This window comes from Bactrocera oleae, chromosome 3 (genome assembly GCF_042242935.1).
Source record: "Bactrocera oleae isolate idBacOlea1 chromosome 3, idBacOlea1, whole genome shotgun sequence".
Taxonomy (NCBI): Eukaryota; Metazoa; Arthropoda; class Insecta; order Diptera; family Tephritidae; genus Bactrocera; species Bactrocera oleae.
In genome coordinates this window covers 10,757,258-10,771,100 of record NC_091537.1, presented here as the reverse complement: position 1 = coordinate 10,771,100, position 13,843 = coordinate 10,757,258, and the positions used below count along the sequence as shown (strand labels likewise).

Here is a 13,843-nt window from a genome sequence, read left to right as displayed (position 1 = left end):
AACCACTATAGAATATAACTGCCGTACAAACCGACGGACGAAGATCAAGTCTTTGTACAGAAAACTTTTTTTGTCTAATTTTATTTATCTTCATTTGGAAATTTTGCTTATTGCCCAAGGCTAGGCTACAAACTCGGAACTACAAGTATTATAGCATGTAGCTGCCATACAAACCCAACGATCAAAATCAAGTTCATGTATGGAAAACTTTTTTTTGTTTTTTTTTTTGTGAAAAGTATTTTAACTTCAGGCAACCGATTTTTTTCATGTTTTTAAGTAAAGTATTCAACAGTAACTCATGAACCAGAGATGAGTATATGGTGTGAAATGTTTGAAGATTTCACGAAAAAGCTATGTCGATAAAATTTTTCGGGTTACAAATTTCAGTGATAAGATTTTGAGGTTGCAATTCAAAAGAATCAGTCAGTTTTTTGCTGAATTAAATATAATTTAATTATGAAAGAAAAAAACAAAAATTTTGTGTCTCTTTCAAAACAGTTTCTGTCATCTGTATTAAATTTTACAACAATGTGGCAAATGCCAAATTATAAATTATGCAAATTTGGAAAATAAAAAAATTAAATCTACGAACACATGCATTCATACACATATATATGTATATAGTGTATACTACAATATTTATTTTAATTTAAACACGCAGAGATCAAGATCTGTAAACAAGTTGCTTATTAAAAACCAAAAGTGTTTTTCCGCAAAATGTTCTCTTGTGGCACAAACGCCTGTCAGTTTAAGACAGTTCTCAACATGCAGGCACGAACTGTCAAAACAAAAAAAAACAAAAAATTAGCACTCGTCAACAGAACACAGGTGTTTCAAAGCGATTGTAATAAAATGGATTTAATTGTATAAGGATATTATATAATTCGCACATGCGATGACAATTAAATGCCAGTTTACTTCCAAGAAGTAAAAAATCGCAATTTTTGCAATTAATATGCATACATATGCACTTATGTATATAAATATACTATAAATTACATATGCTTATGTAGGTATGTAATTCTAAGACCATTAGCATCGTACGCACGTATTTACAAAAAACTTAGAATTTGCTTGCAAATATCGCGCTCAACTGATAACTGTATAATCAAACACGCATGAAATCTACAAAACGTACGTGTTTATATTTTGTCATTTACCTCGCCACTACGAACGAATGAGTAATCGTATGTAATTAACGTAAACTTCCCTGTGTTTGCATTGACAGTATTCGGGCATGCGCTATAATGCCGCAAATGGTAGCCTTGTGATGTCGACAGCGTACAAAACCGAAAAAAGAGTCAGCTGCAATCGTCTTAGCACAACAATAAAACAACAACAATTTTATGTATTAACAGTAAAGTAATGGAATTGCCTACAATGCCACTAAGAGCTACAAAGCCGCTGCCGCTTAGACCCTTTAAAGGTGCTGCTGACGGCGTAAACGACATTTTCACAGTCATTCAACATATTGTGGCAAACAAATAATTAATTACTTTATTGTGTGTACCTACATTACAACTGCAATAACAGTGCGCGTAGTCGTTACAGAAAAAGCAAAAAGGTGGCGAACAATAAATAACAATTTTTTTTTTTCATAATTTTTTTTTTTTTTTTGCTTCAAATGTTTTACTTGCTATACTTGCAGTGCAGTAATAGCTGCTCATATCATAATAATTTTGATTATTTTTACTGCGTTCACTCGTTTGTCATGTGACCTCGTCGTTGTGGGTGTGTGTGTGTGTGTGTGTACTTCTTGGTCGTTTTTGGGTTAAATCTAATTCTGTTATATACATTACGGCGCACATATTGTTTCAATTAATGTAAATGCTTAATTATTTCATAATTCTAAAATTTTTATGGTAGCATAAAGCTATTTTGCGCCATTTGCGGTTAGGAAAATCTGCATAAGCACATGTAAATATGACTTCAAAATTTTTATGGTCACAAAATTACTAAAATGCAGAAAAATGTCTGCATGTTAGTTGCTTAATGTTTGTATGTATGCATATTTGCCATTAACTGGCACTTTTAGACAAACATTTCTTGTATGTTATTGTTGTTAGCAATTGACACAAAAAATATAATATTTTTTATTATTACTTTTTATGTTTTTAGCAAAGAAGTTGAAGTACTAAGTATTTATGAAGTGTTTTTTGCTGCAAAAATTCGTTTTTATGTCAATTGCTCAACATAATGTCTAACTCGCTGCTGCAATACCTTCGTCGACATTCATTAATTATATTTTATTTTTACGCGGGCTTTTGTTCAGTTTTCTTGTTGTTCTCTGAGCATTTAAATAACACTTTGAAGTGTTTCCATAATCCGAATAGGCAGATTTAACCACACTTCTCGCAAGCACTAGAAATGTGTTGAGCATAGTTTTAAGAGCAAAAATCGTAAATGGACTGAATAAGAGTACGCATGATTAAAACAAAATTAAATCGATTATCAGTAAAAGGAATTCGGAATTATTGATAATTATCAAATAATATATGGTATTTTTTCAATACACCAAAATCAATTATTTTTTAATTTGTTTGAACAATTTTAATTTTTTACAATAAGCGGGACGATATGGTGCTTAAAATTCGATACTCTACAAAAAGCCAATCATATCCTCTCGAACTTCAATACTATGAATAAAAAGCATACAATATTTGAAAATATGTTTATATTATTGTTCATAAAGAGCAGCATGCAGAGCTGTGATCGAATTTTTTTTTAATTTTTTTGTGATCGAAGTGAAGTAAATATTTGAAGCATTTATCTCTTTTATTATCTATTAATGAATATTTTTTAAAAGCACCAGTCTGATTTATTTTAAAAATTATTATGTAAATATCACATAACGTCTACTGTTCTCAGTGAATTAATTCAAAATGTGCAAAAATATGTTTTTTTGTGCATATTATCGAAAAAGCTATAATTTTCTACATTCTTATATAACAATATACTTTAAATTCCTTTTAAGAAAATGACAAATTAACCTTCATGAACGCATATGCTTAGTATTTTTTGCAAATATTTTTATATTTCATACAAATATGATCAATAGTCTATAAACTAAACGCCCACGCTGTATTTTGTTTTACATATTTAGTTTAAACGACTCGTTTTACTTAACTAAAATAAAATAGCAATAATATACGACGATTATTAAGTATACGATAACAAATACAGATTAATATTTGCACATTTCCGTAAAACCCAAAAAAAGCGACGTTCGTCAATTTTAATATCCAAAACATCATACCAAAAAAATGTTCAAAATTAACAAGTATGAATCAGGGTTGCAAAAAATGCTTTCAAACAATAATTGCATAAACATTTGAATTAAATTTTTTTTTTATTTTGTAATCCCAAATACGGGATTAAAAAAAAATATTTTAGTCCCGCATACTGGATTACAAAAAAAAATTTTAATCGCATATACTGGACTACAAAAAACAAATGTTTAATACCAAAAACCAACTACTGGATTGAAAAACTAAATGACAAATTTTACTCTCATGCATATATGTAGTTAAGAACTAAAAAAAGGGTTTACTTTAGAATTAACTTTTTTTGCCTCAACCAAATCAAAAAATATTTTTTTCAATTTTAAATTTTGAATCCCAAACATCATGCATAAAAAAATTAAAATCATTTGTACGGAACCCACAACCAAAACGCGACAAGAGGTGTGTAGCTACGATAATATAGAACTTTCAGCCTAAATATAGACTACGAAACTCCTAGAGGACCTGGCTTTAGAATAAGTGTATAATGATGTTAAAAGATTTGGCAAAATAAGTTAATAAAACAAAATTTTTCTTAATATCTTTAACAACTTTTTAACGAAGTCTCTGTTTTCATGCATATTAATAATATGGAGAGTTGTCCCAACTGGCTTATGCTCAACATAAACTATAAACTTCACGCGCCCCCACTAAAAACTTGTCTAAGAAGTCAAATCACATGACAAATACACAAGTATTTTTTAATCTGCTTCAGTCACTAAAAATATTCCTCAACGAAATGATTTTTTTTTTTCAAATGATATATGGCTTTTTTAATCACCCTGCTGGTATCATTTAGCACTTAAACTTATTTTCTATTCATGTTATTCTTCCGTTAAAAAATTACGCATCAATTACTTAAGTATTGACAGCTATTACATCAGGGTATTCTATAACCCAAAAAAAAACTTTCTATATGTAAATGAATAAGTACATATATTCATACCAATGGAACTTTTTCTACTCATTTTTATTATCAGTTTAACCTGATCTGCATAAATTTGGAAAAAAAAAAATTTGACTATGTGTACATATATCAATATATTATATATCGGTTTGAAAATATCATATCTCATTTAATATAAATACTTTAATTATAAAATTAAAATAACAATACTTCTTCCACTGAAATCAAAGTACATCAAAGCACAATATGTGCGCCTTCAAAACATAGTCTGCTTGCACTTCTTAGTACATAAAAAAGGTAGCTTCATCAAAAAATAAAAACTTCAAAATTGCGTTTTTTACAACAAAGCTTGAAATGGGCACATCAATTATTTGTATAAATGAAAATTGAAAACTTAAACATTACATTCGTGGCCACCAAATGTTATATGATATGCGTATGTGTGTTATTTAATACATATGTGTGTATGCAAGCGCATTGGTAAAAAGGTCATGCTGCAGATTGGAAACTTCAACAGTAGTCTATTTACTCAGATGCAGCATAAAGGTGTTCAACGCCTCTACTAGCAAACTAGTTTCGCCCATTGAATGCGCTTTTGTATGTATGTATAAATCCGTTTTTGTAAGCAACTGTGCTTCAAAGTGAAAAAAAAAAAAAAAAAACAAAAAAGTGTAATGTAATCGATGATTTTTTTTTTTTTTGTTAAATCTCCACTTCAAAAATTAACACATTTATTTGTTGTTGACTTGTTGCCTTCTCTACTATTTACCATTACAAACACTTTTGTTTATGAAAGTATTTGTTAAAAAAATTATTTACCCGCAATATTGCATACAAACCGATATGAACAAAAGTCATTAAGAGTCATTGTTAACAATATGCATACGAAGTATGTATGTAAAATCTGTAAGTATCTATAGTATTAATTCAAGAAAACATTTTATGCCACTAAGCAAGCCCGTTTTAAAACAATTATTATTTTTTATGAAGTCTAAGTAGTAACTAACAATTTTTGGTACTACGAAAGTCATCTCTGGGGCACTGAAACAACTAATTGGAGTCTAACATAAATCTGCTCTATGAAAAATATCCCTGAAATAATCAGTATATGCTAAGCACTTATCAACCTTCACATAAAACACCAATAAGCTTGTTTTGACCTCAGTGCAGCTCTAATCATAGAGAAGAGATTATTCAAAACACCTAACCTCAACCAGTCAAACAAATGGATGCTTTGGGTAAAGGTTTTTTATACCAGAGATACCACTGTATCCATCGTATTAATGACTTTTAGCGATTTGAGTTATTGTCCAGAAAATTAGAAAAGATCTGTTGAATTCTATGAAACTAGTGCTCTCAGCTCAAAAACTTCGATAATAAAAATAAAAGATCCAAACCACTTCGCAACTTAATTTGTTTTGCCTTTCTTTATTACCTTTGTTCGAATTATGCTCTTTCGAAAAAATGAAAAGCAAAATTAAAATTGTCCGGTGGAATTCAGAATGTGAAGCACTCTTAAAGAATCAGCGTTATATCACCTCTTTATAATATATCCTTTATTTTTATTTTTATTCGTAAAAGTTTATGCCAGTCATTGGATTTATGCCAATTGTTTGTTCAATTCGTCACTCTCTAAGTTTAAGCGAATCCAAGACAGTTACTGTCACTGCTGGATAAATCTATATCACATATAGTTAATTTGTTCGGGTTCTTACTTCATTTATTTACAGACCAGACCTCAAGTGTTGTCACCATAGTCGGTACAAAGATCCATCACGGAATACAGACGCAAGTGATTGAATATCTACATATTCAGTTAGAATAGTTATCGATAAACAAACAACTATGCGAAAAGTCTGACACTCTTACTTACTATTTATTTGCAAAGGCTTCGGATTTCATCAAATATAATATCGAAAGTAAAATATTTCCCAAACCCATTCCCAAATTAAATAGTTATTGATATTTCCCATTATAACTGTTATCTTTATATGTGAATGTAAAAGCTTGTAATAAAAACAAAAACAATCAAACAATCGTGCATTAAACACAATCGTTCAACAACAACACTATATCACTTGAAGTCAAAGTTTACAAGCAAAAATGGAAAGATAAAAAACGTAACAAACTATTGCCTTAACTCCAGCCCACATATACTTGCCTATATATAATACATACTTATGTATGTAAGCACAGCTTGTCAGCAGAAACAATCTCATGTGAGTACAACACAAGATGTTGCATGCGCCAGCGCAGCATCTGCTGCATTCCCAGCTGAGCTTGAGCCAAAGCAAAGCGCAATTGCCATGCTGAGCAGCAGTCTGTCATCAATGGCTCGGCTTGGTTAGTTGGTAAGCACCACTCTGGCTGCCCTTTTTAGCTTTACAACCAGGCAGCAAAACTGCGATTGTAGCCAGTCACTTTAGCGCAATAAGTTGTATATTTTTTCGGCTGCAACTTGACGCTTGCCGATCAGTCGCCTACTCGACGGCCAAACGTGCAGTTCACACAGCTCAAGCTGTCCAAAAAACAAGCAAAGCCACACTTAGTGCTTCAACTAAAATTTCAATCAACTTTAGTGAGAGTGTACTTTACACTGTTAATTCGGAAATTTTGAAAATGTAAATAAATGCGCATTAGAATAAAAGAGAAAAAAAGTAGCAGAAAAGTTTTCGAATTTTATTGAAATTTCCATTGCAAATAATTTGGACTTTTTGGGTGCAAAACGAAATAGCACAAAAAAACAAAATAAGAAAAAATGCTGAATTGATTGAATTAAAGCGCAACAACAACAATACTAAAGAATAACGGAGGCGCGAGTCCACAGCGAATTGCAAGTGAGAAAGTCTTTCAATTGATTGAGTGAATTGCAAGAGAGTGTGCAGTGTTGGAATTTATTTTTAGAGTGAAGTAGTTGTTGTCATTTATAAACATTGCTACATCCATACAGGCCTTTATGAGTGTGCGTTGAATTTTCTTATCTGGCTTTAGTGGCCTTTCGCTTATCACTGCCTATTCTTTGCTCCATATGCGTTTTTTATTAAAATCATTGAGTACATTTTGAAAATAAATTAAAGTAAACAATCAAACACAAAAAAATACTCAACATGATCCCCCTCGATGAAGTGAGCATTTACACATTGCTGAGAATGGCGTTCGTTTGGCAACTACTGTCGTTCGGTGTCTATTTGGTGGGCCTCCTGGCCATCGCCATATTCTTCTTTGATAACTTCAAATCGGTGGTGTTGATCGTAAAGGCGATTCTGGAGCCATATTTTCAGCCTCAACTACCGCAGACACTGTTGGAGAAGTTTGGAAAGTGGGCAGGTTAGTCATTGTTATTTATTTGTTTTGTATTTAGTTTATGAATGGTTGTTAGACTTACATGAATACATATGTTAGTGCAATTTATACAACGCTCTTTAGGATTTTGATTTTAATCGCTCCGTTTGTATAGCAGCTTTATGCTATAATGATCAGATTTGATCACTATTTCCGAAGATTATAGCGCTATCTTGGGCAATAATACATGCCAAATATCGTGAAGATATCTTGTCAAATAGAAAAGAATTTCATACAAGAACTTAATTTTGATCGGTCAGCTTATAAGACAGCTATATATATCCTGTAGTGGTGCGATATCGATGGTTTTACTGAATGAGCAGATTCTTGGGGAGGAAAGGATGCGTGCAAAGTCGATAACACAAAAACTGAGGAACAGACGGACGCACAGAGGGACAAGGCTAAGTCGACTCAGCTCGTAACGCTGATCATTTACATATATATATATATATATATATATATATTTCGGTCATTTCCTTCATTGTGTTTATATTTAAAATTATAACCCTATAAAATGGTTTGTCGGTAATTTTTGATGTCTGAAAGTATTGATATTTATCGATAAATTCATCTCTATCGATAACTTTTACATTTTTTCCAAAAAAATTATAACTTCCCAGATTACTCTCTAGCGCGAAAAACAGCAAAGAAAACCGCTTACTAATAGCTAAGCGCCCTTGAAAACTCAAACGGGTCTCACAAGTAAGCAGCGTTCCCTTTAAATGGTTTGCTGGTTGCTCGTCTTAATAAACGTATTTTATTTGGTAAAAAGCGCAACAAAACAATGCTAAAGACCATTCCAAAACAAAACTCAAGAATACAGTAAAAAAAAAAATTGTAATAATCCAAAACTTACAAAAACGAGAAACGTTCGCCATGAATGCCTCAATCAGTGGCCCAAATAACTATTGAAATCATATACGAAATTCGTTGCAAAGGCTAAAAAAGGGAAGAAAGCAAACAGCAAAAGAAGTGTAAAAACCACGAAGCCATAAACTATAATCGACAATTACTTATAATTTTGAGGGATTCTGATTCATCAGCATTTCAACAGCTGAATTTATGAATGAATTGCTAAACAAAATTTTACTGCAAACTTCTTAACTGAATGCACGTTTGTACAACAAATTAAATGGCAACAGCATTAACTCACGCAAACATACATTAGCACTTTCGCTTTTGATTTTTTTATTTAATACCCTGTCAGAAAAATTTATTTAATATCAAAATTTTAACCAAAAAATTTAAAATAAAATATTTAATATTTTAAAATAAATTAATGAAAACTTAAATTTTGTTTTTTGTTTTTTTTGTTTATACTTAGCTTAGTCTATTTTGGTTTGACCTTTTCTTTTCTAAGCAAATAAGAAAAAATATAAAATTGTTGTACTCAAAGTATAAAAAATGAAATATTTTATTTAAACCTTTTATCATTTTACTACGATTTTGTGAAATTTTCAAAGTAATATATTCAAAACTCGGTCATTACGACGTCATTTCCGGCAGTCCCTCGGCAATAAGGTGCTTCCGCGTTGACAGCAGAACTTCTGACAGGATCATCAAAAGTAAAAAGAAAAACATACGTGTTTGAACTAAGACCATTAACTAGGTATTGGAGAGAGAAAAAACAAATTAAGTGAAAATTGTACTTTTGGCAGACGTTTTTACAAAAACATGCAAATTTTGGTGAAAATTTCTCGACGTTTTTTATTTTTTAAATAGTTGTGACTGAACAAAAAATGTCCTCTGCGGCAAGACCTTGTAAATTTTATCTCAAAGACCTACGTAAAATTTCATTAACATCGGTTGAATAGTTCGTAAGAAATCTCGAAAACCAACTTTGAAAACAGTTTCGAGAAAAACGCGTTTAAAGTTTTAAGTGAATATATAGCTAATTTCGAGCGCGCAACTTTCCAAAGCTGTACCTCCAAAATTATTACTATGATCAACTTAAGAATTTAAAACAATATTCTAGAAATGTTATAGAATTAAATAAGAGAATAAAAAAATTTTTTGAAGCCGTGAAACTTATGTAACCCCTCAAAGGACAAAAACTTTTTAAACTATACACTAGATAAATACAATAAATCTTAAATTCAGCCAAACCCTTTTTTATCAAAGAGATATTTTTTTAAATGAAAGAAAATTCAATTCCTATTGGGCTCAAATTGCTTATATATTGCATTTATACATACGTTTATGTATAGTTAGTTATAATTATAGTCTTGTTGCGTGGCTATCGTGTCTACTTGTCTTTAAAATCGATATGGAATTCTACTGATTTCGTATTTTTTTGTATTATTTGTTATTGCATACTTCACTTGTTGTTGCTATATTTGCAGTCATTCACCTGGTAACGGCGTCATATTACTCACAAATTGCAGCACACGGAACCGGCTTGACTTAGATTGTCTAGCCGGCTCGTTGTGATTGTCAGCTGTTCCGTCAGCACGGGCAGTTATTAAAATATCTAGTCATTTTTGTTTTGCTCAAGTCTTATTTTTGTTTTCATATCAAAGCGTCTAGCTTTTGTTATTGTTTTATTAATTAACTTCAGTCGCTCGAGTATCACATGTTGTAGGTTTATTGCCATTTGTTTCGTTTGTTGTAAAAAGCCCAACTATTTTTCACACTGTTTTTTATAAGGTATATACTTATATATTTTTGATTCGCTTGACGACCTTGCGTAATATATTTATGCATTAATGTAATATACTCAGTATATAGTATTATACTGAAGTGCAGTTGGATTTTGGAGATTTACAAGTTGAGTAGTTAGTTTAAGGTTAAATGTTATTTACTGGTTTTGATTGCGGTGCATTATGACCTTGGTCAATATCATTTATGGCTTTAGAGGACAAAAGGAAGAATAGATTTACAAATAATCTCTCACATACTCTTAAACTTCATATTTCTCTACGAGTACTAGTAATATTAATGCTCGCAAAATACGGAACTACTAATAATTGACGCGCCTAAATATTTGAATAAATATACCAATCTTAAGGTTTCTGATCTCAAATTTCTGATTTTCGCAAGCCTCAAGCATCTGTCGTACTCTTCTATCGACGGAATTTTTCTCACAGAATAAAAAATCACACTGTCAACACCACCAGCTATTTTTCTATTGTCATACGTCTTAATAAATTTGAGTCAGACTCAGTTAAATTTTACTTAATTGCATAAAAACGACATTTTATAAAATTTTTCATACACTTTTTAAGACTTCGAGCGACGTGGAGATCGATTATGAGATCTTCTTACCCATAAAAGAAATGAACTGAAAAAGGTGGAATAGATTTATAAGAAATGTTGAAAGCTCCAACATTAGACACGAGCACATTTTCCTCCACGATATCGAGGGATTTAAACCCCAAACACTTATATTATCTATAAAACAGCTTACGCTAAAGATTTTTTCATGGCTTCTTAACGATTATTCCAGTGAAAACTAAAAAATTTTATAATATTTTTATATATATATTTTTTTAAATTTTTTATTTGTAAAAATCGTCGCCCAAGCAACTTTTTGTATATCTTATTTTCCACAGATAATCAAACTTTGCTCGAATGTTGATTAGCGATTCCCTTTAAGTGTAAAGTTAAATGAACCAGTCAATAAAAGGCAAATGGTCTGAAGCCACATTAAATAATAGAGGAATCCTTCCTATTTCCAGTAAGCGAAGCGAGGTTTGTCACGGAAACGAACTCTGATCACAGCAAATCAAAAAATAATATACACTAAGCATTAAAAAAAAAAATATTTTTTTTTAAATTTTCAAGATCATAAGTTTTCTCAAATGTTTGTATCTAAATTGTTTAAAGTATATTTACGCTATGTTTACAACACATTAATGAGTTATGTAGTTAGTATATAAAAACCCATATTTCCCACATGCTCAAACATTATGCACATTACTTGAATACATATCGTTTTACAATATAATGCTGGCACCATTAGCCAACCCACAAAAAAGAACAATTAGCATTTAGCTGTTAATGACAATCATAAGCTTTAACTACCATTTTCTTTGTGTTCAATTTACTTACAACACACCAATTTTTTCAACTTTTCAGTAATCACCGGTTCAACGGATGGCATTGGACGGGAATATGCTAAAGAATTAGCCAAACAAGGCATAAATGTGGTGCTCATCTCGCGTACCAAGGAGAAGCTCATAGCGGTAGCAGAGGAGATCGGTAAGCAAATTACTGAATAGTGCAATAATTGTCAATATACTAAAATATTGAAATACTTAAAAAAAAACATAAATAAGTTGTGTTAATTTCGAATACTCGAAGACACAATGCATGTCATTTATAAGCAAATCGAAGAACGAAAACAAAGGCTACCAAATGACCTTTTATTGCAGTTGGTATTTAATATTCTTTGATGATAAAATTCTATACAAAAAATATTTAATCTCTATCTAACTTGATTTAAAAATTATAAAAATTTATACAGAATTTTAAAAAATATATTATTTTTTACAGAAAATGAGTACAAAGTGAAGACAAAATGGATCGTTGCAGACTTCGCCAAGGGGCGTGAGGTGTATGCACACATTGAACGGGAGCTGAGTGGCATACCAGTAGGCATATTGGGTAAGTGTTGCAACTATGATTATTATCCCAAAATCGGTGCTACAAAAGGAACGGCTGATCCTTGACAGAAATAGAATTTTTACTTAAAATTGTATATTACTTGCAACTCCCCACATCTATTATTTTTACTCAAAAATTGTATATTACTTGAAACCCCCTCACATCGATTTACAGTTAACAATGTTGGCAAAATGTACGACTACCCCGATGAGCTCTCCAAAATACCCGAAGATACTATTTGGGATCTGATCAATATAAATGTCGCCGCTGTAACCATAATGTCGCGGATGCTCATACCAGAACTGAAGAAGCAGAAACGTGGTGCTATTGTCAATATATCATCTGGCAGTGAATTGCAGCCTATACCCTATATGGCGGTTTATGCCGCTACCAAGCGCTATGTGAGATGTTTCTCTCAAGCGATCGAGCGTGAATTGGCCGAACATAATATAACAGTACAGTGTGTCACACCGCTCTTTTTGGTCACAAAAATGAATCAATATTCGGATACAGTTATGAAAGGTGGCTTTCTAATACCGGATGTTAAGAGCTTTACGCGCTCAGCTGTTTTTACTTTGGGCAAATCGGCAGAGACGACGGGATATTGGACACATGGGCTGCAGGTAAGTGATTTTGAAACGATTTTTTCTACTACATACAAGTATACTAAACATATCAGACATGAAATATTAAAAGTTTGGAACATTTTCGAACCAACATTTTTAACAACAAAAACAAGCTATATATATATACCTATGTATACACTTATACCAATATAATATTTTGATTCTATGTGCGCTTTCTAATTGGCGTAAATTATTATGCTTCAGTATTTTTTCATGAAACTGAGTCCAGAGTGGCTGCGCATACGTATTGCTCATGTGATGACACGACAGTTGCGTCTAGAGTACCTGAGGACCCATGGGAAAAAGGTCTGAAAGACTGAAACAAAATTTTTTAATTTCTATAATTTTCGAAATTCTATCATTCACTTACTCATGTATTGTATATACATCCACATATTGCTTTAAGCATTCATCTTTGGTCTATGTAGAGATAACCTGAAAAATTAATTTATTAATTTTTGGTTTTTTTGAAGTTTTTAATAAAATTTTATTTTAAAAATTTAAAACTTTATTAAGTTTCTTAAAAGTATAGTATGTGTCAAACTTCATTAGTTATTAAGCGATGTGACGAAAATTTGATGAAAACTAACCTTTCCGGCCAGTGCTAGTTTGGTTGAATGGAGAGCTGCAGAGTTTAATGCACCAGAAATTTCACTAAATGCATAAATTCCCTGAATAACGGAAAATGTTACAAAGTTTGACCTCTAGGTACTCCCTTTGATAGAAAAATTATACTAATATCGCTAATGATAGCAAAATGATGAAGAAGGGAAAATGATGTTGTTCTTACCTATGGACGTGAGAAACTTTAATACAATTATATACATAAAGTTGCCACAGAAAAGTCTTGAAAGCATCTCTGCTACAAGTATAACTTTTACCAAGAGAAACATCACTATAATTTGAATTATCCACAACACTCGAGAACTGTGTTAACTGGGTTGGTAAATTTAAGTTTTCAACTATCTCAGCTTTGCCAGAACGATTTGTCTCTCGTGTAGCGATGATGCAATGCGATACATGCTTCGAAAGCAAAATATAAGAGCTTTGAATCATTCAATTCCCACAACAGCCGGTTCTAC

At 31.5% G+C, this 13,843-nt stretch overlaps 1 protein-coding gene across 2 annotated transcripts; it reads left to right on the top strand.

Moving 5' to 3' along the window:
• The first annotated feature begins 1,414 nt into the window (after positions 1 to 1,414).
• LOC106622762 (inactive hydroxysteroid dehydrogenase-like protein 1) lies at positions 1,415 to 13,267 on the top strand. 2 transcript variants are annotated; one of them, XM_036370297.2, is made up of 6 exons: positions 1,415 to 1,564; positions 7,266 to 7,515; positions 11,608 to 11,730; positions 12,025 to 12,135; positions 12,310 to 12,758; positions 12,966 to 13,267. In XM_036370297.2, the coding sequence occupies exons 2-6, from the start codon at positions 7,296 to 7,298 to the stop codon at positions 13,071 to 13,073; spliced, it is 1,011 nt and encodes a 336-aa protein (XP_036226190.2). In that variant the 5' UTR covers positions 1,415 to 1,564; positions 7,266 to 7,295; the 3' UTR covers positions 13,074 to 13,267. The 2 variants fall into 2 exon arrangements, with proteins under 2 accessions (XP_036226190.2, XP_014097517.3); XM_014242042.3 differs by having other exon boundaries at positions 1,423 to 1,564; positions 7,315 to 7,515.
• Positions 13,268 to 13,843: the final 576 nt, after the last annotated feature.

Coding starts and splice junctions, on each gene's coding strand:
- LOC106622762 (XM_036370297.2), top strand. CDS start 7,296: ATGATCCCCCTCGATGAAGTGAGCATTTACACATTGCTGAGAATGGCG. Junction 11,731..12,024: donor AGCGGTAGCAGAGGAGATCG/GTAAGCAAATTA, acceptor TATTTTTTACAG/AAAATGAGTACAAAGTGAAG. Junction 12,759..12,965: donor ATTGGACACATGGGCTGCAG/GTAAGTGATTTT, acceptor ATTATGCTTCAG/TATTTTTTCATGAAACTGAG.